This window comes from Melitaea cinxia, chromosome 3 (assembly GCF_905220565.1).
Source record: "Melitaea cinxia chromosome 3, ilMelCinx1.1, whole genome shotgun sequence".
In the NCBI taxonomy this organism is placed as follows: Eukaryota; Metazoa; Arthropoda; class Insecta; order Lepidoptera; family Nymphalidae; genus Melitaea; species Melitaea cinxia.
Genome location: NC_059396.1, coordinates 17,305,808 through 17,332,648, shown reverse-complemented (window position 1 = coordinate 17,332,648; position 26,841 = coordinate 17,305,808). Strand labels below are relative to the sequence as shown.

At 35.7% G+C, this 26,841-nt stretch overlaps 3 protein-coding genes across 3 annotated transcripts in view; 1 reads left to right on the top strand and 2 right to left on the bottom strand.

The window, feature by feature from the left end:
• Positions 1–261: 261 nt before the first annotated feature.
• Positions 262–3,158, bottom strand: LOC123669641 (translationally-controlled tumor protein homolog). The gene is made up of 3 exons (XM_045603237.1): positions 3,015–3,158; positions 2,550–2,808; positions 262–678 (listed from the first exon to the last, which is right to left on the bottom strand). Exons 1-3 carry the CDS (start codon positions 3,040–3,042, stop codon positions 447–449), a joined length of 519 nt encoding a protein of 172 aa, XP_045459193.1. The 5' UTR covers positions 3,043–3,158; the 3' UTR covers positions 262–446.
• A 2,271-nt stretch (positions 3,159–5,429) lies between these two features.
• Positions 5,430–22,017, top strand: LOC123668183. The gene is made up of 19 exons (XM_045601976.1): positions 5,430–5,607; positions 6,040–6,138; positions 6,211–6,316; positions 7,242–7,486; positions 7,745–7,913; positions 8,502–8,704; positions 9,353–9,563; positions 10,277–10,398; positions 10,855–10,995; positions 11,279–11,434; positions 11,776–11,920; positions 12,404–12,590; positions 12,760–13,018; positions 14,007–14,136; positions 14,397–14,482; positions 17,099–17,257; positions 18,888–18,977; positions 19,315–19,374; positions 21,175–22,017. Exons 1-19 carry the CDS (start codon positions 5,473–5,475, stop codon positions 21,247–21,249), a joined length of 2,778 nt encoding a protein of 925 aa, XP_045457932.1. The 5' UTR covers positions 5,430–5,472; the 3' UTR covers positions 21,250–22,017.
• Positions 22,018–24,208: 2,191 nt separating this feature from the next.
• LOC123669640 (patronin) overlaps positions 24,209–26,841 on the bottom strand; it is a 73,918-nt gene continuing 71,285 nt past the window's right edge. The window contains 1 exon segment of the mRNA XM_045603236.1: positions 24,209–26,242. Within this exon segment, the coding sequence (XP_045459192.1) occupies positions 26,098–26,242 (145 nt within the window). The 3' untranslated portion in view covers positions 24,209–26,097.

Below are 26,841 nucleotides of genomic sequence, written 5' to 3'. Positions count from 1 at the left end.
CAAGCCATAATCATTGTGATGCCATACAGTTCAAAGTAATCTAATTTAGTAATAAATATTAACAATTCTATATAGTTCTATTAAGTGAACTATATAGACGCCTATGCCTGAATCATACTAATGTTTGAAGGTTATGACTGCCCTATGTTTGAATCATACTAACGTTTGAATGTTAAAAGTTCATGATGATTTTATGCTTGGCACTATCAGCTGAACAACAGATGCAATAAAAGCTTGATGAAATATAATAATACACAGAGAAGTTGTTAAATTATTTAATAACCAACATTATTTCTTTACAAAAAAAGGTCAGCCTTTAATGGGGGGTAGCCGAAGTCAATTTACTGCAGTGCGGACATGATTGAGTAAATAAATAAAAAATGGTATTAATAATTAGGCTCTCTGGATGTGGAATATTATGAGTTAATATCACTTTTGCTGCTTATTTAAAATTTCTCCTCTTCTAGCCCGTGCTTGAAGAACATCATGACAGGGGTTGAAACTCCATTTATATCCCTGTACTCTAACATGGCCACCATACCATCACAGTCCATAGATTCACCAGTAAAGAACTGAAGGTCCTTAAACCTGCTAAGGATATCCTTCATGACCTTGTTCATATTCGTTTTGAAAACTTCTACTTGGTCTGGTGACTTTTCTTCCAATTTAGCAACTAATCTGAAACCCAAAAAGATCAAATATTAGTATATAGATTTATAAATTTCAATAATTAACACTTAAAATGAGATATCCACTGTATTAATTAATATGTAACTAAATTACAAATTATTAAAAATCTGTCATCTCCATTTCATGAACAAACATTATGAGAATGAATGTTTTTTCACTAAAGTTTTTTACTATTGCACCATACGCTCCATAGGATGACATTAATAACCAACCTCTGGTATTAGTTGGTGCTGTACATTCAACCAATTATATGTAAGGTATAGTTATATAAAGACATGAAGCCCAGTAGTGAAAACCCAGTAGCCCAGTAACGACAATACTATCTAACTAAATCTTTGCAGATTTGTATGCTTAAAATATTGAATATTAGTATTGATAAAGTTTTAAAAATTCATTACCTAAAACTGTTATTAATGCTTAAACGTAACACTCAAAGTGCCAAATTTTGTTGTTCTAGTGATTTTAGTTATATGAAATTTCATTGGACATTTGATTAATAATTAATCATAAGATACAAAATGTTCATGCATGATCACAAGAAATAATGAACAAAGAAACTGCATTGACACTTCTAGCGTAGCCACATGTTGTATTTGTGCGATCTTGTCTTAATATAACGTAATTGGATAAACATGAATAGTTATAGAAAACGTACAACTGAAGTCTTTAAGGAAACAATGTTACAATATAACCATCAATTTAACAAGACAGTAAAAAACTTTTGAAGATTTAATGATGTTTGAGATCAACTCAAAAGAGTACTGAATGGGTTTTCAGTTTTCAGAGGATCATACTTGAGAAGGTAGAATGTATTATTAATATTTAGTTTCAGTTGGTTGAAACATGACAATAATTGTTACAGGAATCCGAGTTAATTGAATACCTTAGACTACTTTAACCTTCTTCATGGAAAGTGTTGCCTAAATTTGGATATATAAAAATCCAATTTATAAAATCATTCCATTTTATAAGTATAAGAAACATCTACAATACTATCCGTCCAATCTATCTATTAAAGATACTTCACTGTACCTATTCTAAATTAAATGATGAATACAATAGTAGACTGATGCAGTTACGGCAGTACAATTAGTTTTAATCCTTATTAAATTAAATGCATTAGTTACTTTAAGCATTTCATCAATCATGTTAGAGTATTAGTACAATGAATATTTTTTCTTTAACTGGGTGTGGCAAGTTATCTAAAAATTTAACTTAAGCAATTAACATATTGCATAACAGTTAAAAAAATCCTTAAATTCTTGATGTGTGTCATCTCAGACTTGCTGATAATAACTTCTTAAGTTTTGGAAAACATGACAATAAGTTTTAACTAGCTCAGCTAGTTAATTTTGTACTATTTAAACTCACATTTTTCTTTCTAATAATAATTAATAACCAAAAATAAAAAATCCACTCTAGATTTTAAAACTTTTTTGAATATTAAGTCATTACCTGTCTCATCAGCTGATTCAATTCTACCATATGGTAACAATAGTAAGTGTTGATCAGCACTACCTTCCTCAGTCCCTATCTCTATATTAACACTTGTGAACACATGGCAAATTCCACACGCACGGTCCATGTGTACCGTTAAAATGACATTGACTTTCCCAAAGATTATTTTTGTTATGAAGATAAGGATTTTTATGACTTAAATCTTTAAAGAGATAACATATCAAATTAAATGTATGAAGCACAATCTGAACACTTTCATAGCAATATTTCAAATCCTGTGGGTTTTTTGTAATCGAATGGTCACCGTGAATCATTGCAAAGAATAGAACCATAACACCATGACTAAGACGTTAGTCATTGAAGTAATAAGGCCACGTATTTAGAAACACTTGATCACTCACTTTTTCATGTAGTCTTTAAGGTACAGTGTGAAAGATTTTTTATCTCCGAAGGCGTAGCACTCAACGAGCCTGTGATTAAGAACGATATCTACACCACTCTCGGTCGCTGAATCTGTTCCCTCGTCGGCATCTTCAGCGGAGGGGTTAAAACCCTCGATTTTGATGTCGCCCTGAGTTCTCGTCTCGAGTTTACCGGTGACTTCGTAGATAACTTCATCGACCAGCTTGATTTTGTAAGTGTCCGAGAACATCTCGTCACCTGTAAAATTAATTTATTCATATAAATCTCAGACATAATATTCGAAAGTATTATTAAATTTATTGTCGATGTAGCAGACACAAAGAAAAATTAAGTGAAGAAACATCGTCCCCAAAATGTCAAACTCAAAACAAAGATGTAATATAAACTACTAAAGTGAAATAATAACATAGAAATATAATAAATAACAACACAGATATATTCACCAGTAATAATATCCTTATAGATCCTCATTTTGTAGGATGACGGGCGATTAAAATTAATAAAAACCGAAACTACGGCTTCTGGCCCCAGGAACAAAACCGGAAAGGGCTAACAAAGAGCCACAAACGTCGGTGTTGCCATTCAAACGTCAATAATTATAACATAGTGCCAATACTACCAACTTTCAGAAATAATAAAATATTTATGGCCAGTTTCAATACTCTATCTATCTCTAAATTTGCTTACTAGAGATAGAATTTTGACGTTAACTCCATATAAATTGTGTCAAAAATCTATCGCTAGTAAGCAAATTTAGAGATAGATAGAGTATTGAAACTGGCCATTAATGTACAACGGGGTTAATAGAGATTAGAGATTGCGAGGTCACTAATTTAATTAGACGAAATGGGGAATAAATTTTGAAAACGATTGTCATTAAATTTAAAAATTCAAACGACAAACCAGTGAGAAAATTGTAACTGATTGGTAAAATGAACAACCTACTCTAATTAGTGATTTACTTTTGGGGGAGTAAGGAACAGGGTGTGAAGTTCTTCATCCACCATTGAAAAGGGAGAATCCTCCAACCAGACAGGTGCTGTGTCTGTTGGGCTACTGCCCCGACAGTTGTTGTTGGATTCTTGTATGTATGTTAAATCTCCGGATAACTTTGATATCGCGATGTAGGATACGTCAGTTTTCTCTAGTTTGTATGTCACGAGATAGATGCCGCCACATCACTCCCCTCCAACGCAGGAGGTAGCTAGCAGGTTGAGTCGTCCATAGATCTTATGATGCTTGCCGTGCCAGTAGAATGTTCCAGTGAGTCGGAACCAGATGCCGCATAGTTCGCGGTGAATCTGAACTGTCTGGGGTGATACCCCAATTAGTCAAGGTGATGCTGCATTTGCTCCAATGAGCCGTAGTGGTGCAGTGCTGCGTAGTAGCTGGCTACTGCGTCAACCAGGAGAGAAGTGCGTCTCTACTTGCTGACCGGCCGAAGAGCAGTGTGCTGTGCCAAGGTCGCTGAGAAGGCTGTAGGTGATGACCAGAAATGTGCGTCCACTGCATGCTGGTGGTCAGGATACCCGCAGAACCCCTAGATGCTGGCTGGCTGTATGACTCGTTGCTCGAAAGCTTAAGGAAGTGATGATGACGATGAAGATTGCGCTGAGGTTCATGCTCGTGGTCATCAGTTTGGAGGTGCGAGGAACAAGGTGTTGAGTTCCTCGCCCGCCACCGTAAAGGGAGAATCCTCCAACTAGACAGGTGTTGTGTCTGGTGGGCTATTGCCCCGACAGTTGTTGTCGGGTTCTTGTATATATGTTAAATTTTCGGATAGCTTTGGTAACGCGATGAAAGATACGACAGTTTTCTCTAGTTTGTATGTCGCGAAATAGATGCCGCCACATACTCTAAAAGTCGTCGTCCTAACTCCTAGGAAGGTAGGCCGTTGCGATTTGATCTATCAACGATAATCACAATCTCGTGAAAAAGGTCTTAAGTACCATGCAAAACGCATCGCATACGCGTTTTGAACAGTCATATATATATTCTAATTTCATTCGCTTCATACATATATATCATATAGATTAAGTATTTGTTTCTTAATATATCGTAAAATATTTTCAATAACATGTTTCAGTCCGACATTTTTTTTATAAATCTGTCTTATATTGGTAATACGCTGCGCTGTAATATCCCACTGCCAGGCATATGCCTCTCCTCTTTCTGCTCTCCGAAGCATAGTGGGGAGACCCACAAGGATTGCACAAACACCACGGGAAAAATCTGTATGGCCATTACAAATGCTTGTCATCTGCGGGGATGGAGCCCGCAACCTCCAACGGAACAGCCACAAACCGGGCTGTGGCCGTTGCGTAAACAGGTCATCAATATACAACGTAATAATTTCTATCTGTGCTCAATTGCAAAATCATATTTTAATTTACGATAACTGCTTTTATCGTTGTGTTTGTAAATTGTTTATTACAGAAGAGATCGACTCTTAAGAAACTCGCTCGGGGTTCCGTGGCCTGGAGCCCTAACTACCGGCAGTCTTGGACTAAAACTTGCCATCTGAGGGAAGAACTATTTTTTGTCATTTAAAAATGAAAAAAATAATTTTGCAAAAATTACCTATCAATGGTACTGATGAGTGTCTATTTTCTTAAGGTGAATCAACTATAAAAGTTTCGTTTGTTTTAAATATGTGTATAATACCTTTGAAAACTATAATAACCTGTTGAAACAATAACTAAATAATTTTTAGTACTTAATTTTATAAAATTAAGCTAAATTTGAAGTATGCATTTTATTAGCAAAATTGTGTATTATATTATTCCTAAACGACCAAAACAATTTGGCAGATTACCTGACAGATATTCAACAAGACAATCATGAATCAATTTATGTTATTCCGGAAGTAGATGGCGTGCATTGATATTAGATAGTGAAAGGATGGAAGTGTTTCTCTACAATTCCACCGTTTGTAGACTATGTGGCGAAGAAAATGATAATGGAACTTTATTATATTCTAACGAAGAAAATAATCAAAACTTGAGTGAAATTATTAACACACATTTACCTTTAAAGGTATAGTAACATCTCATTAAATTGTGATTGTTTTGACTTCCAATTTTACCAATATGGCTGACATTTAAAAAGAAAATCGTATCATTTTCAGGTCTTTATTTTTCATTTCAATACTATATTTTAAAACTAACGTGATTAAATATTCTTACTTAATTTACCTGTAAATATTTTTCATTATATTACTAACGAAGTCAGTACTATCGAAATTTAGTAAAATGAACAAGTTAATTTGTATTTCATGTACTATTACTAGTTGTCGGCGCCACAATTTGACGCGTGATCATAAAACCTAAATGAAATAATAAATTTAAAATATGATTAATGTTCTTCAAATTTTATCTTTTGTTTTAATTACAATAATTGTGTAACCTAAATATTTGTAATAATATACAATGATTGTATATATATCACAAAACATTAACTTATGTCTAGGTATCAGATGACGGTGAGCTTCCTAGGACTATTTGTCCTGGCTGTACAATACAATTAGAAGCTACAGTAGAATTTTTGAATCTAATTATTAATGGACAAGTAAGTATACAATTGCAATATAACATTAGAATTAAGCAAAGAAAAAGGTAAATACTATTTTTTTTTTTTCAGAAAATTATACGGGAGTTGTATCAAAGAGAAAAAGAATATAAAAAAAATATTTTGAATACGTCTAGTAACACACGGGAAGTTTTATCAGAAAAAATTATCTATGAAAGTAAGGATACATGTATAAATTCACTAGATTTTCTTTCAATTTGTTTGATGATGTTTTATTTGCTTGGCGTCTTTGTCAGCGCCAACATTCATATTAAATACCTCTTTTCTTAATTTTATTAGTTTTGTAATCATGTAATATATTTTAAGGCATATGTTTAGATAGAATCAAATTCCAACAAATCTAATCAATTTTTAAATCTATTTATTCCAATGCATTCCTGTGCTGCATATGTTGCAATGTGCCCAGAATGAAGTCAAACAATATTTGTATACAGCAGTACTATTAAGCTGTGATCTTCTGTTATGTTGATTTACTTTTCTAGATGGACTGTTACAATTTTTTGTAGGATATACCCTTCTGTGACCTACTTCAATGAAACATGGTTCGCACCTACAAACTATAATTATCTTTACAACATAATAATGTTGCTGATATGGGCCACTAGATAATTTCTGTATTTTAATCTCCCATTTTTATGAATACTCGGTCGGTCGTGTGATATATCAATTTTGTAATATTAACATTTTTTGTAAATAAACAAACTTAACTTTTATTGAATAAGGGCTTTTATCCCGGGGTAGCTCAAACTTACAGATCACAGCTAAATAAAATTGTACACTAATAATGTAATGTTCCTGTGGTGAGGAAAGTACCATAGGTAGTAAGCCAGGTAGTAGTAACCCATAGGTAGAGATAAGGTCGGGTAAAAGGGGTAGGGTCAATAACATATTGTGATGCTTTAGGCATATGGCTAACTGCTTGTCATCAGGTGGACACAGGACAGGACCCTTGTTTGCAAGTTACTTGTTTGCAAGTCCTTTCATAAAGAAAAAACTAAATTACATAAATTCATGTAACTACATATATAAAAATTATTATATAATATTATACTTTAATTAAAATTTTGTGTATAAAATTTCAGTTAACACAAGCGATGGAGTATATCATGTGGAACATCCTATATCACTACAAGTTGCAGGTCTTGATAAGCCTAAAAGAAAACGGGGTAGGCCTAAGAAAACTAAAACACCAGACAATATTGCACAACAATCGGTGACCAAAGAACAACAACCAGAAGTCAGTAGTAAACCTGATGAGAAGGATGAAGAGGAACCATCGGGTAAAAGGAAAAGAAAAGCACCAACTAGGTTTAGTGAAGCTGTGCAGGTTAGAATATTTATATATTAAGTTGAAAAAGATACAGTATGGTATTATTTACAATAGTGTTTTATATATTTGACTTCATAAACTTAAAGGCATGACTATAAAGTGTAATATTTCATTCTGTTATTAATATTTTCGAGTGACATACAATGAAATGTTTTCACATACGAAAAAAATCTAAAAATTTAATAAAAATGTATAAAAGATATTTATAATAAAATATTTCTTAGAAAAGTATAAAAATGTCTTATTATTTTACAGGGTAAAGAATTAGAACGAATATTCATAGAAGTAGGAGTGATAGATGGAGAGGAAGAGAAAAAAGCCAAAGCCGACGCAGCTCCAAAGGAACCAGAGGTAATCGGACATTTGGAAGACTCAGGAGAGCTGGTTGTTGTTGTAAAGGGCAAGGGACGGGGAAGACCGAAGGGTTTGTAATACATTTGATATTTTATTTGAAATCACACTATAGGTTCAATAATTCAATAATTTTTTTTTTAAATTAAATGAGACAGAAGATATATAAAATAACACTGCTAAGATTTTTGGATAGTGTAATTGATAGTGCACTTGTTAACTTTTTGTACTTTTGGTGGTCAATGAAAAATGATTCTATATTTATTTTTGTTTAATTTTTTATTGTTAAGTTGATAAAATCAAATTTAAAATTTGTTTTACAATTGTTGTCACATATCGCTATCGCTTCAGCCTGTAATATCCCACTGCTCGGCATAGACCTCTCTCTCTCTCTCTCTATGTAGGAGAAGGTTCAGAGCGTAATCCACCACGCTGCTCCAATGCGGGTTGGCAGATAAATGTTGTCACATGAATATTTAAAATATTAAACTCAGTCATGTTGATTTTGTAATGCTATACCAATATTTTTAGGCTCTTTATCTTTCAGAATGCCAGAATTACTATTTCTGGTACTGGGAAATTTGTGTCTGTAAGGGTGTATAAAATCTTCCACAATCACTGGTGTTGTCGTTTAGTATTATAACACAGCCTACGCCCCCAGGCCGCATGAGCCAGACAGTCGAAGAGTGCGCGGTGTGCCGGCAGCAGTTCTCCTCGCGGGGCCGCTACATGTCGCACGTGGCGTCGCACGGCCGCGTGCGCTTCCGCTGCGACTGCGGCGCCACCTTCGTCACCCGCGCCGCCCTCGCCGCACACCACGAGGCCGCCGCGCATACGGGCGAGACTGTCGAAGCCGCTGATAAGGTGCGTGACTGCTGGGAGTGAGTAAGTGTGAAGACGTGGGTGCACGTGCTAGTGTGGATGTGAGTGCGTGGCTTCCGCTGCGACTGCGCGACGGCGCCACCATTGTCGCTAGGGCTGCTCTCACCGCTCATGACACAGACGAAACCGTTGAAGTCGCTGGTATACTTGTAACAAAGTTTGAGTTGCGTGTGAGGAGGTGTGTACTTGTTGCGGTACTCGGGCGTGCGTGTGGGTGTGTGATGCGTATGTGTGGATATGACTACGTGCGTGTACGTGTGTTTCTGCGTGCGTATAGTTGTTTGAGTGCGTGTGTATGATGCTTCCCTGTAAGTGTGTGAGTGCGTGTGTGTGTGTTGGTTCGTGCTCGTGGATCTGTGAAGCGTGCAGATAAGTGCGTCAATGTGTACAAAGTGTTTGTGTATGCGTCTGATGGGAGTGGTTTTTTAAATAGAAAAAACAAAAATATAACTACTACCGCATTGCCAGATGTTTAGCAATTAAGTCTCTATTAGGCGATAACTTTTCGTAAATTTTCTCGAAATACTGCCTTACTGAAAAAAAGATCATATAAAAAGTAATAAAATTAGGTTTGGGCTATTTGGAAAGTAAGAAGTCACAATTTTAATGTTTCTTGTATACGTTTTTCAGTCCCAATCTAAAGATTCACTTGACATTGCAAAAGAGACAACAGCAGAAAACAACAATACACCTCCGACTGACAAAAAAGATGAAACAGATGATCCTCAAGCACTTCCCGACTTGAGTGATGCAAGCAAGCCTGCGATAAACGCAGTGGATGTCACTGAAGAAGTAGTAGATGCGACTGAAGATAATGATAACAGCAATAATGAGAAAATTGGTAAGTTTCTTTATTTACTTCCTAATATTTTTCTTTTTTGTTAGTCTGGCAAGCATATTTCATTCAGCTTTTAATATAAGAGCTAAATTCACCATGCTGTTCAACTGCAAAGTGGCAGATAATTTCTTTACTATGAGAAAAGATACAAATGTATCAGGTGTTTATGATAACAACAGAGGCCTCTGATATTTTTCTAGTTCAGATTGATATTTTTCTAGTTTGAATTACTCACGACATGGACAGCTTTACATGCTCTCAAAGGCACGTGGAGGACACCTCTATATACATCTAGATCAGAAATAGATATAAGTACAGGTACAAATATCTGCCCCCAACAGGATTCGAACACCAAAACGGTTATAATATTACCCAAATATAAATAAATGTGTATGTTACTGTAATTGACCATTTACATCAGTTCCACATTTCAACATAATTTAATTTCAAAATTTCTATTTTACTTCTACAACTATCAAGAAATTATCAATTATTTAGATGTTAGGTCTTCTTAGACTCAGATATCATAAGTTGTTGAAAAATATTGGAAAAGAATGTGAAAATTGGTTAAAACTGAAACTATTTTCTCTCCAAAACTGTTTTGTTATAATATTTCTCACACAGAATTGTTTAACGCTCTTTCACTTTAGCTGATATTTATTAATGTTACAATATGACCAATATGTCGTACTTTTTACAACTGATGTAAAACTTAGTTTCAGACAGTGCTAGCGAAGATGGTAATGATGAAGTAGAAACAAACAAAGAGAAAAAACACAAGTGCAATCATTGCGGTAAATTATTTTGTAACAGACAAAGCAAGTCATTACACATTAAGGTAAATAACACTATAATAAATTAACTTTTTATAAAAAAAATTTTATGAGTTAAAACAAAAATCATTCTACCAATTTAAATAATGCCTTATACAATATTTCTCCATTTTTCTCTTTCTCATCCTTAGATGTAAACGAATTGTATCATTCATTAAATACACTCTAAAATAATACTTGTAGACATATCAGTCAAACACAAATTAATGATTACATAACAAATTGATAGTATATAGATCATATGTTTAGATAACTCATATTCCTATCAATTTTCAAACATACATAATGTTAATACTGGCATTTTGTAACAGTACTAAAGACGTATACAGTACTAAGACGTATAGATAGGAAAACCCATTACTGGCCTTATTATTGTTAATATTATGTTAGGTTTTCGAATAAAATAAAATAATACAAATATTTCTAAAAATTTAATATTTCTTAATATATTATACATCTAGGCGGTACACCTTGGAGAGAAGTCATATGCTTGTACAGAATGCGAAGCACGTTTCGCTTACCCGCAGTCATTGGCAGTACACCGGGTCTCGCATCGCCGCTTCCGTCCTACTAATGGTTATGCGTGCGACCTTTGTGGAAAGGTACATGAGATAAATTTTAAGTTTAATCATCTACCTAAGAATTACTTTCCTAGTCCGAATTATTCAAGACATGGAAGTCTTATGTCCTCACAGTATTTTCTATGTGACAATAAATTAGATTCTGGATTAACACTCATCAGAAAGTAATCTGATATCTAATTACATGTATCATAAATCCAGACTAACAGTTTCGTGCCCCCCCCCCCCGCATGCACGTGTCTACCTCGTGCCCTCCGGCACGCACGTACACACGTACAGTGAGCCACGCGTACCGTCCCCGCAGGTGCTGAACCACCCGTCGTCCGTGGTGTACCACAAGCAGGCGGAGCACGCGGCGCAGCGCTACGTGTGCGGAGCGTGCGGGAAGGCCTTCCGACACAAGCAGCTGCTGCAGCGGCACCAGCTCGTGCACTCGCAGGCGCGCCCCTTCACTTGCAGGGTGAGCCGTTTGCGTATTGAGATCAGCGTTGGGAAAAAACATTTTTTTAAAGAACAGAAAATCATTTTTTTATATTAAAAACATGAAAACCATGTTTTTTATTAATGATTTGATACCATATAAAAGACCTTGTTTAAATGATCGCGTTCTAAAACAAGAACAGAGGTGTCAAAAGAAAAAAAATAAATAAAATAAAAATTTTAATTATTTACAACAAAATTTATAACAACAGTTGATTGATAAGATGCAATATCAATATTTAAACATCGCAAACCTTGCTCGAGATACACAAACAGATTTTACTTGTACTTTGATTTTTTTTATTTTTTTTTTTTTTACAGACGTGCAATGCGTCGTTTAAGACCAAAGCGAACCTGATTAACCACCAAATTCTACATTCCGGCGTTAAAAAGTTCTCGTGCGATATTTGTAAACAGAAATTTGCACACAAAACCAGTCTCACGTTACACATGAGATGGCACACTGGTGAGTACACTTTATTTTTAATAAAATAAAATTAAGTTATCAGAACATAACGACAAAGGTGGAAGATGTCATATTAAAAATAAAAACCCTGAAATGGAGGTAGGTAGGCCACATGCTCAGAGACACTGGAGATAAATGGACGAGGGATGTGTCCCTGTGGACTCCTCGATTTCACACCAGAAGAAAGAGAGGAAGACAGAGGAAGCGATGGTCAGACGAGATCAGAAGGGTTGCAGGCCCATTATGGCAGAGGGCTGCATTGTCCCGAGAGAAGTGGAAGGAGTTGGAGGAGGCCTTTGTGTCCCAAAGACACGCGGATATACGTTAGCATGTACCCTTTTTGTAATATTGTCGATCAACATAAATTGCAAGAAACATTGTTAACTATATCCGCAATAAAGGTTTAATAATAATAATCAGAAGATATGTCTTTTTAAACTATCACTTTATTTGATAATTTGTAATTTAATGTTTTGTCACCAGGCGTTAAGCCATATTCGTGTAACGTGTGCGGTAAGAGCTTCAGCCAGAAGGGTAACCTGTCGGAGCACTCTCGCATCCACACGGGCGAGAAGCCCTACCAGTGCACGCAGTGCCCGCGCCGCTTCACCACCTCCTCGCAGCACCGCCTGCACGCGCGCCGCCACGCGCGCCGGCCCGCGCACGACAGGTGCGTGCGCACTGCACAGTCACAGTGCACAGTACACAGTACATCGTACGTCCACACGGCGAGAAGCCCTACGTACCCTTAATAGTATATAGCTACTCAATATAGACATTAAGCTGCGTTGTGTAAAATCTGGAGTTATAAAATTTAAAATTTTCATCGGTGCTACCAGGACCGCAGTGGAAGCCATCGTCCGGCGTCGGCGTATGCTAGCCAGGCGGAATCTCCAACAGACTCAGACGCAGATCAGCCTGCTCGTAGACGATAAGAACCAGCAGGCGCAGTTGCAGGTGCCACAAGTGCAGGTGCCGCACCCGATCATGGAGAAGTTGGAGCTGGACGATGTGGACACGGAGGAGAGCGTCATATACGTGGCGTACGAAGCGGATGACTCTGATGCGACTGCCTTTCACATACTGGACCCTGAACAGGTGACTAAATATGACAAGGGTAAGATTATTTTTTACATATCTTCAAAATAAGAAAACCAAATTATTAATCTTATTTCTATTTTTAATCATGAAATCGATAATGGGGGGGGGGGCGATCACACTGATCTATTGCATGATAATTTAAAAGCCTATAATATTGCAAAAACTCTAAAAATATATTGAAATTTGTTTAGTAATAAAAGATTATATCTAATCAAAATACAGTACAGTTTTCCCCGAATTTACCTCATTATTTTAATAGGCTATTTGACTGGTTTTCAAAATCCATTTTATCTTATTAATCATTGTAGATATTAAAAAACCCAGTAATAGCTTTTTATTATTCTTGTACATATTTGCTGAAAAATATCAAACGAAAAGTACAACATTTAAATATCTCGCCAATACGCTATTTTGACAATATGGCGCTGCAACGGGGTCGGTGACGTCACTTGCCTGTAGTTTGATCTGTGGCACCTGTCATTTACATAGATTTGTTGCAAACAAAAAACGAAAGTGTTATTATAATAGTCATAGATAATAATAACAGTGATTTATGTAATAAAATAAGTTACAAATAGTGTGCAGTTCCAAAATGTACGAATACGTCGATAAAAACTCCATAAAAACTATTCGTAAGTGTCCCAAAGAATGTCAAAGTGCGCCGAAAGTGGTTGCAACTTTCTCGGAGTGATCATTACATAGCGAATAGTACAAATATTTTCTCCCGTGAAGACCGTTTCGATGTAAGTAAACATAATATTTATATATTTTTAATAATTTATTACATTCTGAATGTAAATAATTTGTATTGATTTGAAGTTATAATACCACTAATGTTTTTAACAGAATGTCTTGTGCAACTCAATTCACTGGTACAATATTTCTGCTGTTTTCCATAATATTAATTACAAATTGTAACTACAGACTTATGATTTCAAAAAGTATTACACTTAAAGGTCCTGACAAACTTGTTTGTTTGTTACAGATGGAAAATGACATGGCAAATTACTACCAGTACAACATGGGTTTCAGCCAGAAAATAATTTTTAAAGATAAAGTTTTGCCTTCTAAATGTCATTGCCAACCAGATCACATTAAAAGAATGCATGATGCTGGTACTTCCATATCTGCATTTGTCAAACGGCAAAGAATGGAACTTGTTAAATAAAGTGAAGATATTCAACAACCTATAATAAACAATGATGAGCCTCCTGCTACTGCAATCGAAGCTTGTACAAAAAGTATACAAACTTAGTCTCTACAGCATACTGAAACTATTTCTACGCTTCTAGAGTTTTATTCCAGTTAACTAAGACAGTAATATCATATAATTTCTAAATAATTTATAAATTAATTATTCCTTTTTTTATTTCAGTATTATCCCAAAAATGTGAGAAAAGTATGTTAACAGAACCTGTTCTAATAGTTGAAAAATCAGTCCAGTGTCATTTTATAAATAAAGTGCGTACGAGAAGCAAGAGTGCAAACTAAGCCCCCTAACAAGAGATACAGCTATTTCTCCTCTCAATACTACTGTTTTGTATAGTTCTCCATTGTAAATGAATTTATGCTTTTGCCAAAAAAGCCATCTACATCTGGTTCTATTAATATAAAGAAAAGGATCAACTTCGTGGATGATGAAAAGTCAGAGAGTGATGTATCTTTATATAAAGAAAATCCTTTACAACAAGATTCTTCCTGACTTACAGTTACTCCATCAAAGGTGTCTGAATCCAGTACGAGCATTACATGGACCAATGAATATGTTAAAAAATGAAATGTATGCAGAATACTTTGCACTTAATCATAAAAAAGCCAATGATGTATATTGGAATCCCTGTTGACTGCTATTTTTTAGTTCATTTAATACATAAACACACCCACATGCCACATGAACAAATATTTATATGCTTGAAAAAAATTAAATTAAATAGTACTTTTTCTGACCTTGAAGATAATTTTGAACTGTTTGTTTTAATTAATTTATATTTGAGAGTTTTAAATAAAACTATTCCGTTCGGTGAATAAATTTCAAAAAATGTTTTTTTATTTTTTATTCCTGACAACAAAGTCAATCAAAATTTTATAAAAAGATTCTATCATCGTTTATACTATAACCTATAAAAATTGCTTGCGGTGAAGTTCATCATTATTTTACTTTTTTATGATAAAATTTAAATTACCGCTGAACTGTCATACTTACTTTGCTGTTTTGATAACCGATAACTGATTTTGATAAATCTTTTTTTGTTGGAAAGGAGATCTCCCAAGTGTGGTACCACGATAAGGAAACTATAATCTGATGATGTAATCCCAGAGAAATCGAGGGAAACCCTCGAAAATCGTAGTGACGACTAGTGCGTTTGTCAATTTATTTGTCTACTTACGTTGTACGATAAACTACTACTATAACTTGTCGATATAATTGGAGTCGGTTTTTTTTTCGTTTGCGAGCAAACAATTACAGTAATACCCCGGACTTACGCGATAGGTGGGACTGAGCGCTATCCGCGTAAGTCGAATTCGCGTAAGTCGGGTTACAGTTTTGCGGGGTACTTTTCGTAATTGATCTGACTGTCGATTCCCAAAAAACACAAAATCGTAACTTATGTACCTACGCGCCGATTCCGCACTACACGTCTGTGCCTGTTGTAAACTGAACGAATAATAATGCGGGTGGGGGGAGTCAAACAAAAAACGAATAGACGAGAAAATTAAATCGCGTAACTCCGAATTCGCGTAAGTCGAGGTAGCGTAAGTCGGGGTATTACTGTATTTAGTTCCGAAGCACAGAAATCGGAATTATTTTCGAAAAAGAATCTGACCATGATTGCGTCGACTTGGGGCAGGTTTCTGCTGTCTGCTTTTACAAAATTGTTGTCAATGATAAAGCTGACGGAATTTGTAAAATATTGCAAATAAATCACTCAAAAACAATGGATAATATAGGATAATATTTTAAAACAAATTTGAAAGCATATAAACACAACAAGCAGGTAAATGCGGTTACAGGCAAGTGACGTCATCATAAACTCCGATCGACCAACCAATCAGGAACGTTCCGTGTCACGTGACATACGCTTAAAAAAATGAATTTGTATTTATTGATTTTTAAATTAATTAATTATTTTTTCCAACTTATAATTAATGAATAACCATTTTTAAACTAATAATATATACTGATAACAGCAATTTACACTTTATTTTTCACATTGTCAAATAGCCCATTATTGTTCTTTTTAACCGACTTCCAAAAAAGGAGGAGGTTCTCAATTCGACTTATTTTTTATATGTATGTTACATCAGAACTTTTGACTGGGTGGAGCGATTTCGACAAATTTTCTTTTAATCGAAAGGTGGTGTGTGCCAATTGGTCCCATTTAAATTTATTTGAGATCTAACAACTACTTTTCGAGCTATATCTAATAATGCGTTTTTACTTGACGCTTTTTTCATCGACCTACGTTGTATTATACCGCATAACTTTCTACTGGATGTACCGATTTTGATAATTCTTTTTTGTTGGAAAGGAGATATCCCAAGTTTAGTACCATGATAAGGAAACCAGGATCTGATGATGGGATCCTAGAGAAATCGAGGGAAACTCTTGAAAATCCGCAATAACTTTTTACTAGGTGTACCGATTTTGATAATTATTTTTTTGTTGGAAAGAAGATATCCCTAGTTTAGTACCATGATAAGGAAACTAGGATCTGATGATGGGATCCCAGACAAATCGAGGGAACTTCTTGAAAATCCGCAATAACTTTTTATTAGGTGTACCGATTTTAATTATTTTTAATTTAATCGAAAGCCGATGTTTATCATATGGTCACATTTAAATTTCATCGAGATCTGATAACTACTTTTTGAGTAATCTTTGATAATGCGTTGTTACTTGACTATTTTTTCGTCGATCTACGTTGTATTAGTCGTCGATGTAATTGAAGTCGGTTTTTTTTCGTTTGCGAGCAAACACAATTATTAATATTGTATAGATAATTTGAATTTTTTTTTCTTCTGAAATCATCCATTGATCTTGAACAATAGGTAAACATTATTTACTCTGATTCCCAGGATGACATAGAAGAAAACAAAGTGCTGAGCCCATGCGACATGTATTCGGGCACGTCCCTGCTGGTGCCGCAGCTGCAGCCGCTGAAGATGGAGAGCGGTGAGGAGGAGGAGGGCGTTCTGCAGGCTGAGCAGCTGGTGCTAGAGAGGGAGAACATACCGGTGAGCTGCTCGGATAAGCTCTGCTGATTTCTGACTTGGAAACGTCGCTGCAGATGTTCAATTGCATATGCAGGGGCAGACTGACTGTTGCAGGGAAACATAAAGTAAGTGGGGTCGCCGGCCGATAGTCGGGGGATTTCAGCCGGTCGGACGACACGACCCCACATGTCTGAGGGGTGGCCTTCTTGTGAGCGAGGCCACCCCCACCATTGTACCGGGGCCCGGAGGTTTCGTCCGGGCCTACCGCCGGGGCGAGGTGGCGAATGTTAGCGCGACCCCATCTCGTCCCACCCAGGCGTACGACTGCTCATACGTGTTGGTTTTTTTTAGTCAGTAGGAGTCTGACATAACCCTCTGGCGCCCTCGCGCCGATGGGTATCCATGATTGATTTTCCCCGCGTAAAAAAAGGGAGACAAAGAACAAATGAAACATCTAAATAGAAAAACTGCAGTTTTGATTGAGGAAAGCATAGCAGGAAATATCCTGCTCAATATCTGCGGCAGCTTGTTGCAGGGTCAAATGCATAGTCAATGAAAAATCTGAATAGAGAAAGAAACAGCAGTTTTAATAGATGAGATTGAGGTAGGACACAGCAGGAAATGTCCTGCTCAGAATCGGGGGAAATACCTTGACCATACAGAAGATCACACCTAAATAATATCGCTCTTGAGTAGTGTTGTATTCTTGTGGTGAATAAGATGGCTAAAGCTCTAGAGGAGGCCGACAATGCGCTTACAACGCTTCTGGTGTTTCAGGCGTGTTATTGTACCGCTTACCATCATGTGGCACCTTGTTTGCCAAATTAGACATATATAAAAAAATGTTGCTCAGATCAACTTGTTCTATTTCTAACTTGGGAATGTCACTGGGTCTCTGTAGTTGCATCTACAGGGATAGACTGCCTAATGCAGGGTGACAATGAGCAAATGAAACACATGAATAGAAAAGAAAACAGCAGTTTTGATAGATGAGATATATTCTATACGAATAAATAAAATTGGAGTCTCTGTTTGTAATATTAAAATAACCGCTTTTTACTAAATGCTTATGGATGTGTACACGGTACCTATACCAAAATATCCTATGTTCCGGCTAATCTCTGAAAAGGCTGGACCGATTTCGACGGGACTTACTGGTGGATAGCTCATGTAGTAAGGAGTAACTTAAGCTACTTTTATTTTAGAAATTTATTTATTTTATAACTCTGAGAACTGAACAAAAATTTTTTTGTTAAATTCCACGCGGACGAAGTTGCGGGTAGAGCTAGTTGTGTAATATAATATGTAGATGAGAAGATCTTGTTTTGTGTTTGTTTCAATTTAAGCTGTTTTTCTATTAACTAGCCCGTTGACGCAGTTTGTAGTGGCCCTGCTTTTTGTTGCTCGGGTTGGGGTTCGATTCTCACCTGAGTCTGGGTGTAATATGTATATTTATATATTTATCAAAAATATATATATATATATTTAGCTGTGACAGTCGGCTGTTACCTGTAACACAAGCATTAAGTTGCTTACCATAGGAACAGACGACCGTGTGTGTATGTTAAATAAGAATATTTATTTATTTATTATTATTAATTCATTATTTTTTAAATTATTTTTTTCATTTACTGATACTGATTATTTCTAGGTAACGGACGAGCAAGGGAATCCTCTGCACTTTACAATGCAAGATGGCACAAAACTTGCCATCACATCCATAGACGGGAAAACTTTGCAGGTACAAATTATGATTATTTTTTTTTAATTTATTGTAAAATAGGGTAATATAAGTAGGGTACACCAGGAAATACCTGCTCAAATCTGAAGCAGCCCGACTGGCTAAGTACCTCGACCTTACAGAAGATAACAGCTAAATAAAACTGCAATGCATGCTGTGTTCCTACGGTGAGTATCGTGACTTGAGCCTGGGGGGGGACTGTATGGTCGGCAACGCGTTTACGATGTTTCTGGTGGTATAACCTCTAGTAAATCAAGCGTTCTCTCTCACCACTATATGTTATCATAATGTTAATTTTTGAGCTTTTTTATTTATGTAAAAAACCTCGTTTCTACAGGTCATTACGCAAGACGGACAAACTATACCAGTTGAGATTAACGACTTCAACGAGGAAGAGGTAAGAATTACATTTTAAGACTATAGTCGTCACAAAATAAGAGGCCCGTTTGGACATTTGACAAATACCCTAGAACGTAACTTGTTACGAAACTGTAAAAGAATTATTAATAACATAATGTGTTTGTAAAACATACGTACATTTTTTGGCGCGTTAAATATTATAATATGATACAATATATTGGGAGTATTTTTTCACGCCTACTTTATAGTAGCTTACGAAACGTCTCAAACACAGTTACGTTTTAATTATATTTTCTTTAAACACTAGCTACATTTTACAGCTTCATTCGATTTTAATCGTAATTAAATGTTGTGTCGTGAGATGTAATGAAAAAAAAAGAGCTTGACTCTCAAAGTCGTAAATAAAATTGGCAAATAAACCGCGATAAAATCCGAAAAAAAATGTTTTATTATAATGATTAAAATTCACGTAAACAATAGAAAACTATAAAATAAAGACAAATTGACCTTTTGTACCATTGTATTATTATTTCAAATTACTGCAATATTAAAGTTTAAGTTATATTTTTGATCAAAATTTTAATCGAATGCACTTTACATTACATAATCAAATCGATCAAATACTCATACAAACTTGAATCGATTTATCGTGAGTATCGAATACCGAGTTGTATGGTTACTTCGCTATTTACGTCCCGCTGACATATGTCCAAACTGGCCTATTATTTTGTGACGACTTTAGTATTTGGAAAATGACTTTAAGAGGCCGTAAAATGTTGGCTATTATATTTTTGTACAAGGGCTAAGCCGACTGGTCAAAACAGGTCTACCTTAATTTTTTAATACATAATTTTGAAAATCTTCTCTTCAGCGGACAAACATATTTTGAGCATTTTTTGTAATGATATTTCTGAAATTTTATTTGACTTTTGTAAAGTCGCATTCGAAAATAAATTGCGGTTCCCTGTAATAGCCAGCTCGTTGCCCAACATTGGGTTTATCATAGTTTTTTATTGAGGTAGGTTACAGCAGGAAATATCTTGCTCAAAATTTGGAGCAGCCCTACTTGGGAAGTTCCACAACCTTACAGAAGATCACAGCTATATAACTGCTCCCTATAATATTGTTCCTTTGGTGAGTCAGGCAGTCAGAGCTGGAGAGGGTCGCGGATAGGATCGGCAACGCGCTTGTAGTGATTCTGGTGTTACACGCTTCCGGTACCTACGGTATTCACTTACCACCACGCCGATCGTAAACTTGTTAGCCGGCTTAAGTAATTAATAATTACATTACAATAATAATAACGGCCACTCTGATGTAATGGTGCGTGAGTCATGTCGGCGGCGCCTAAAACACCGACGGTCGCGGGTTCGATTCCCGCTCGGAGTGGATATTTCTGTTTATACAAATATTTATTTCTGGTCTGGTTGTTAGTCCTTGTGAGTCTCCTCACCGTGCCTCGGAGAGCACGTTAAATGTCCCCATTGTTATCATGTACACCTGATAGCGTTCGTAGCAGGGAATATATCCACCAACCTGCATTGGAGCCGCGTGGTCAGTGGCGTAGCGAGCAAGGGATGGCATCATGCCCCGGGCGCTATTCACAAAGGGCCGCCAAATGGTACGAAAACTAAAAAATAACTGGATATATTATATGGTTTTCGAATGGGTGGGCGCTAAAAAGGTATTGTGTCCCGGGCGCGAGTTAAGCTCACTACGTCACTGAGCGTGGTAGATTAAGCTCTAATCCTTCTCCTACGTGGGGAAAGAAGCCTATGCCCAGCAGTGGGATATTACAGGCTGAAGCTAATAATAATTGTTCTAGTATATTCCGCAGGCCCTCAGCCCGGAGCCCGCTGCCCCGGTGCACAGGGCGGGAGGCGCGTCGCCCGCGCACTACTACATCGTGTAGACCGCAGCCGCCGGAGAGACGCTGGAACGGCTCGTTTTCATTGTAAACGATACCTCCCAACTTTAGCTCAATTTTTTTATAATGTGCAATGGCAAAATCGTTAATTTTATAGTTACCGACCGTAAAAAAATTATAATTTTTAATATTGGAATATGGTTAAAGTGCTACTATTAATTACGTAATACGAGTTGTATTATGAAAAATGATTGATTTTTTTTTTAATAATTATTTGCCACATCAATGTTTATTCGAAGTTTTTTAGTACGAATATTTACAGCAATTGTATGTTAATTTTAAGTAAAACTGATTATTTATCTAATTTAATTGTAAGAATTAAGTATTATTGATTAATGATTAAAATTAAAAACATTTTGGGATATTGCAATCTGTGAAAGTGGACTTTCCGTCCTGAATTACTATTTTTCTTTTTTTTACATTGTAAAGTTTAAAATAAAATTATATAAAATGCAAATTCCTAGTTAGGATCAGGTTAAAGATCGCATTTAAAATATTTCCTACAATTTTGACAATATCCTTGAGCAAAACAACAACGAACAAAATAATGTTCTCATATGTAATAAGTTAACAATTTTGCTTAGTTTCACAAGAAGTTTGTCACAAATTTTAATTTGACTAAAGTATGTCGTTTTAGAAATAATTATTTATTAATGTTAAAAATGAATGTGTTTAACGATTTTAATAGAAATGCGCAGGTTTTAGTTAAAGAATGTAATTATGAATGCGAATAAATGAGAGTTTTAATGTAATATATTGTTTCTCTTATTTCAATCACTTTTGCTCTTCTGATGCTATTAATTATGCAACTAAATTAAATACTATAAACCTTCTTTCAGCCAGTTTAGCTCCAACATCATCCTCATTTTCCTTTCTTCAACTAACCGAATGTGATATTAGGAAAAATATTTTACCTATAAAATCTGATGCTGTCGGCTATGATAGTATTAGCCGCAAAATGATTATTCCTATTATTGATTATCTGACTTCAATTTTAACTTCAATTTTCAATAACTCCATTATGACCAGTACATTCCCCTCTTTCTGGAAAGACGCCCAAATCATTCCTCTCCCGAAAAAAAGCAATGCTTCTTCACTTAGTGATTATCGTCCTATCTCCATTCTCCCATTCCTATCTAAAGTTCTAGAACGTCTTTTATATCATCAGCTTGAATTTTTTCTTTGTTCAAACAACCTTTTGAATCCATTCCAATCGGGTTTTAGAACTGGTCACAGTACAACTACTGCTTTGGTTAAGATTACTGATGACATCAGATTGGCTATGGACAACCAGGAACTTACTGTATTGACATTGCTTGACTTCAGTAATGCTTTCAATACGGTAGATTAAGACATATTACTGGCTGTTCTTAAATCTCTCAATATATCTCCATTAGTGATTAAGTAGTTTCATAGTTATTTAACTGGTCGTCGTCAGCGTATTAAGAGTCCAAGACTCTTGCTCTGAATGGCTAACCGTGAATGCCGGTGTACCTCAAGGCGGCGTTTTACACCTCTACTATTTTCAATATTTATCAATAATATAACTTCTCGCTACCATTTGTATGCTGACGATCTCCAGATTTATGCTCACTCCAAGTTAACTGATATTCCTTCTACAATTAGTTCACTGAATTCAGACTTAAATGAAATTGTTAACTGGAGTAATTATTTTGGATTGAAAGTAAACCCCGTGAAAAGTCAGGTATTATATATTATTATGTATTATTGGTAGCCCTCGTTTGGTTCGTCGCTTAGATGAATCACTTCTGCCACCTATTATTTTTAACAACAATATCATTTCCTTACAGTACAGAAGTGAAAAATTTAGGCGTCATTTTTGACCGAAATTTAGCTTGGAATTCACAAGTAAAGGAACTAAGCCGTAAGATGTTTTGTGCGATCAGTTCTTTGCGCAGGTTACGAAATATTTTACCTATCCCCACAAAGATTGTGTTAGCAAAAACGATCCTTCTACCTATCCTTGATTATGCCGACACCTGCTATCTTGACCTAAGGGAAGACCAACTTAATAAACTCGAGCGTATTCAAAATCTCTCTATTCGGTTTATTTTTGGGATAAGGAAATATGACCACATCTCTGATTTTCGAAAACAACTCGGGTGGCTCCCAATTAGATTCCGCCGAAATACTCACTCTCTATCGCTTCTCTACTGTTCACTGTTCAATCCGAAGACGCTTTGCTACTTAAAAGAACGCTTTGAATTATTATCGAATTCTCACGATCGGTCTCTCCGCTCTGATAGTAACCTCTTTCTTAAAATTCCATCTCATTCTTCTTCTTTTTACTCTAACTCATTTTCTGTAAAAGCGACCCGACTATGGAATTCTTTACCCGTAAGTATACGGCGTGCACAATCATTAGAGTCATTTAAGAGCCATTTGAAAGACCATTACTTAAAGTTGCTATAATATCGTTACTGATTTAGTGTGCTATATTTCTCTTGTACTTTGTCGTTTATATTCATAATATCTATTAGTTGTTTATATTGTATGTATGTATGTATGTATGTTTATGTATGTACTCTTATATGTAGTTTCATGCCTGTAATTTTATCGATTTAAGTGTATGCATAGTTATATAATTATATGTGTTTACATATATTATTTTAAAGTACACCTCTATGCCGCTTTATTCTTATTCATGTCCTTTTTCTAAAGGTTGTCTGGAAGAGATCGCTCTTTAGCGATAAGACCGCCTTTTGTACATTCCTTTTTTTTGTTATTATTATTATTATTATTTCTCGCTTGTTTCTTTTTCTTTTATGTTACTTGTATTGTTTTTGGTTGTACAATAAAGTATATTTGTATTGTATTGTATTATTATCTCCTTTCTCAATTAAGGTTTAATGAAATGCTACGGAATAGACAGCCAGATATATTTTGTTGGGATTGTAGCTAAATATATAAATAAAACCACTCGTTAATATGAAATTCAATATTATTTCGTTATGCTTTTTAATAATACAATATATTTGCATACCATACACTATCGGTAGTATATAATTTGATGACCAATCATTGAACAATGAAAAATGACATTCATCAATTTTTCGTTTAACATCGTTTTAATAAATAGCTGTATACAAAAAAGAAAACAATTATTTACAGAGTAAGGCAGTACAATTACCACGTAAAATGTGCCTTGTCTTATTTTTAGCTATACAAGCGGTAAAAAATTGTATTTTAATCAACATAATTCAAGGTCATTTAAACGAATATTCATTATCTTAATCATAACTCCAGTCAATTGAAAATAATCACTAACAAGTTACATATTACATATTACGTAAGCAAAGATTAGTTTGTGAATTTGTTATTTCCTTACGATATACGACAAGGCATTCGCTTACAACTCGCCGACCGCTCCCGCGTATTCTGACGTTCGACTCGTATTCATCGCTGACCGAGTAACTCGGCTATTTAAAAACATTCAAATTCGAACTTCATCTAACGGCTATCTGACTATTCCCCTACACTTTGGCGCCAAGGTATGTTTACAACAACATTTTAAAATCTTAGTCACTAATCGAGAATTAATAAAACGACGTTCCAGAAACGTCGCACATAAAAACAGCTTTTTAAAATTGAGTATTATAATAAAATGGCAGTGAATAAAGATCGCAAACGTCAAAATAGAGCCGAGAGTCGGCGAGTTCATTTATCTAAAAGTTGAGACACGTTGGAACGTATCGACCGTCTCACTAAACATATGGCAAACGTCGCTCAATGACCGCGCTCTATCGAACTAAGCGACTGCTAACGTGTGAGCGCTTCTCCACACTCGTGTACAAATTCTGAGTCCCCGTACACGCGAAAAAAATACTCCAGACTTGACGCAAATTAATGAAATAATGTCTGCGATAAGGAAATATTTGTTTGAACAATAATATGTAACGAATAGAATAAAGTATTATATATTTCTTGAAACATAAAATTCAGAGTTTATTATTAATTAATATTTGTACGAGAGTGTGAAAAGTTCATGGTACGACTAGCCGCTACTGGCTGAAAAAAAAATGAATTCCTTAGGCATTTCGAAAGTCACATCTCAATCATAAACTTAATTTGCTTACATTAAATATTGGTATACGTTTTATACTTCTCAGCCTATATCACATATTGAGTCTGTATAAAAAGATTCTTTGCAACTTTCGAAATTACTAATCGAACGAATCGTTTCCTAAGAGTGCAAACGAAATCTAAATAAAACGTTACTCACGCAAAACAAACCAAAACGCTTTTCGGACCATTCGATACACAACCGCCGTCTACACGCTCGTCTCCCAACTGGAGCGCGTCGCACGTTTAAACATACATTATTAAAGCCAATGCATTTTACTTAAGCAATAATTACGCTAAAACACGTTAAAATCGTAAACAACGCCTCGAAGCTGATATATTTTTTTTAATTAAGATTTCTAGAACGCTCCAGTCAGGGTACGAGTTTCCCACCGATCAAATTCGAGTTTTCGATCTCCCATCCATACTAACTGTACAATATGACACAGACCTCATTCGCAATTGCATAACGTTTAATAAAAACGTCGCAAATGACTCACTAACTGACGACACTCCTCCGGAGCGAGTCGTCAGCGGCATACATATTAGTCTTTTTAATCTACGATCATTGAGACGGAGCGAACGCGTCCGACGACCCGGACAGTCCGTGAAATGAAATTCTCACTCCACGAAACACACTAACCGATATAACAACACTGGCTTCACGCGCTACCGAAGCGTAAACTGAAGATAAATAAGGCTCGCCTCGGCCGCCGCCTGCGACTAGATGTGGATAGCGGGAGCCCGGCTCTATATGACGAGCGCCATGTCCTTCTTGCTGGGCAGCTGGACCTTCTTGCCCTGCCACAGCGAGTTGTGTATCGTGAACGCGTCGATCGTGACCGTCAAGTGCTTCGTGTGCACCTGCGAGAAGCACTTGCTTCCCGAATTGTATCTGAAATTACAGAAAATTGTAGTATTAGAAATGTTACAATTCCAAACTCGTACCGAGAGGTCACCCTCGGTCAATGTTTTCAAAAGTACTTGTTTATTAAAATAGAGTCAACGAAGAACACAAAACACGTTTCCCGGTTGAAGTTTTGTTGTATATTTGAGTGTATTGATTACTATCGTCTCGAGTGTATATAGGTATAGCACGGACGCGGAGCACGAAGAATTTCGTACATTGACCCCTCATCTTTTGTCTTTGTCGCTCGCGTATAAACATATTGCCGTTGCGCTCACAGGTGTAGTGACAGCCGTATTCACAGATTGTCAACCTTTTTACTTTTATTTTTTTTTTACCAAATTTAAGTCACAAGATTCATCTTTCAAGAACTCAAAAGTTAACAATACTTATATTAAATGCGAATGTGTGTTTATTGGTGTCTTTTTCACACAGCAACAGATCTAAGATTTTTTTTTCATATACAAAGTATAGCCACCAAATTGTACACATAGTAATATATATAAGTTCTTTTCTATGATTAAACAAAAAGTATTTTATTCTGTGACTAGACCGATCCACGGACAAATAGTAGTATTTAGTGTAGT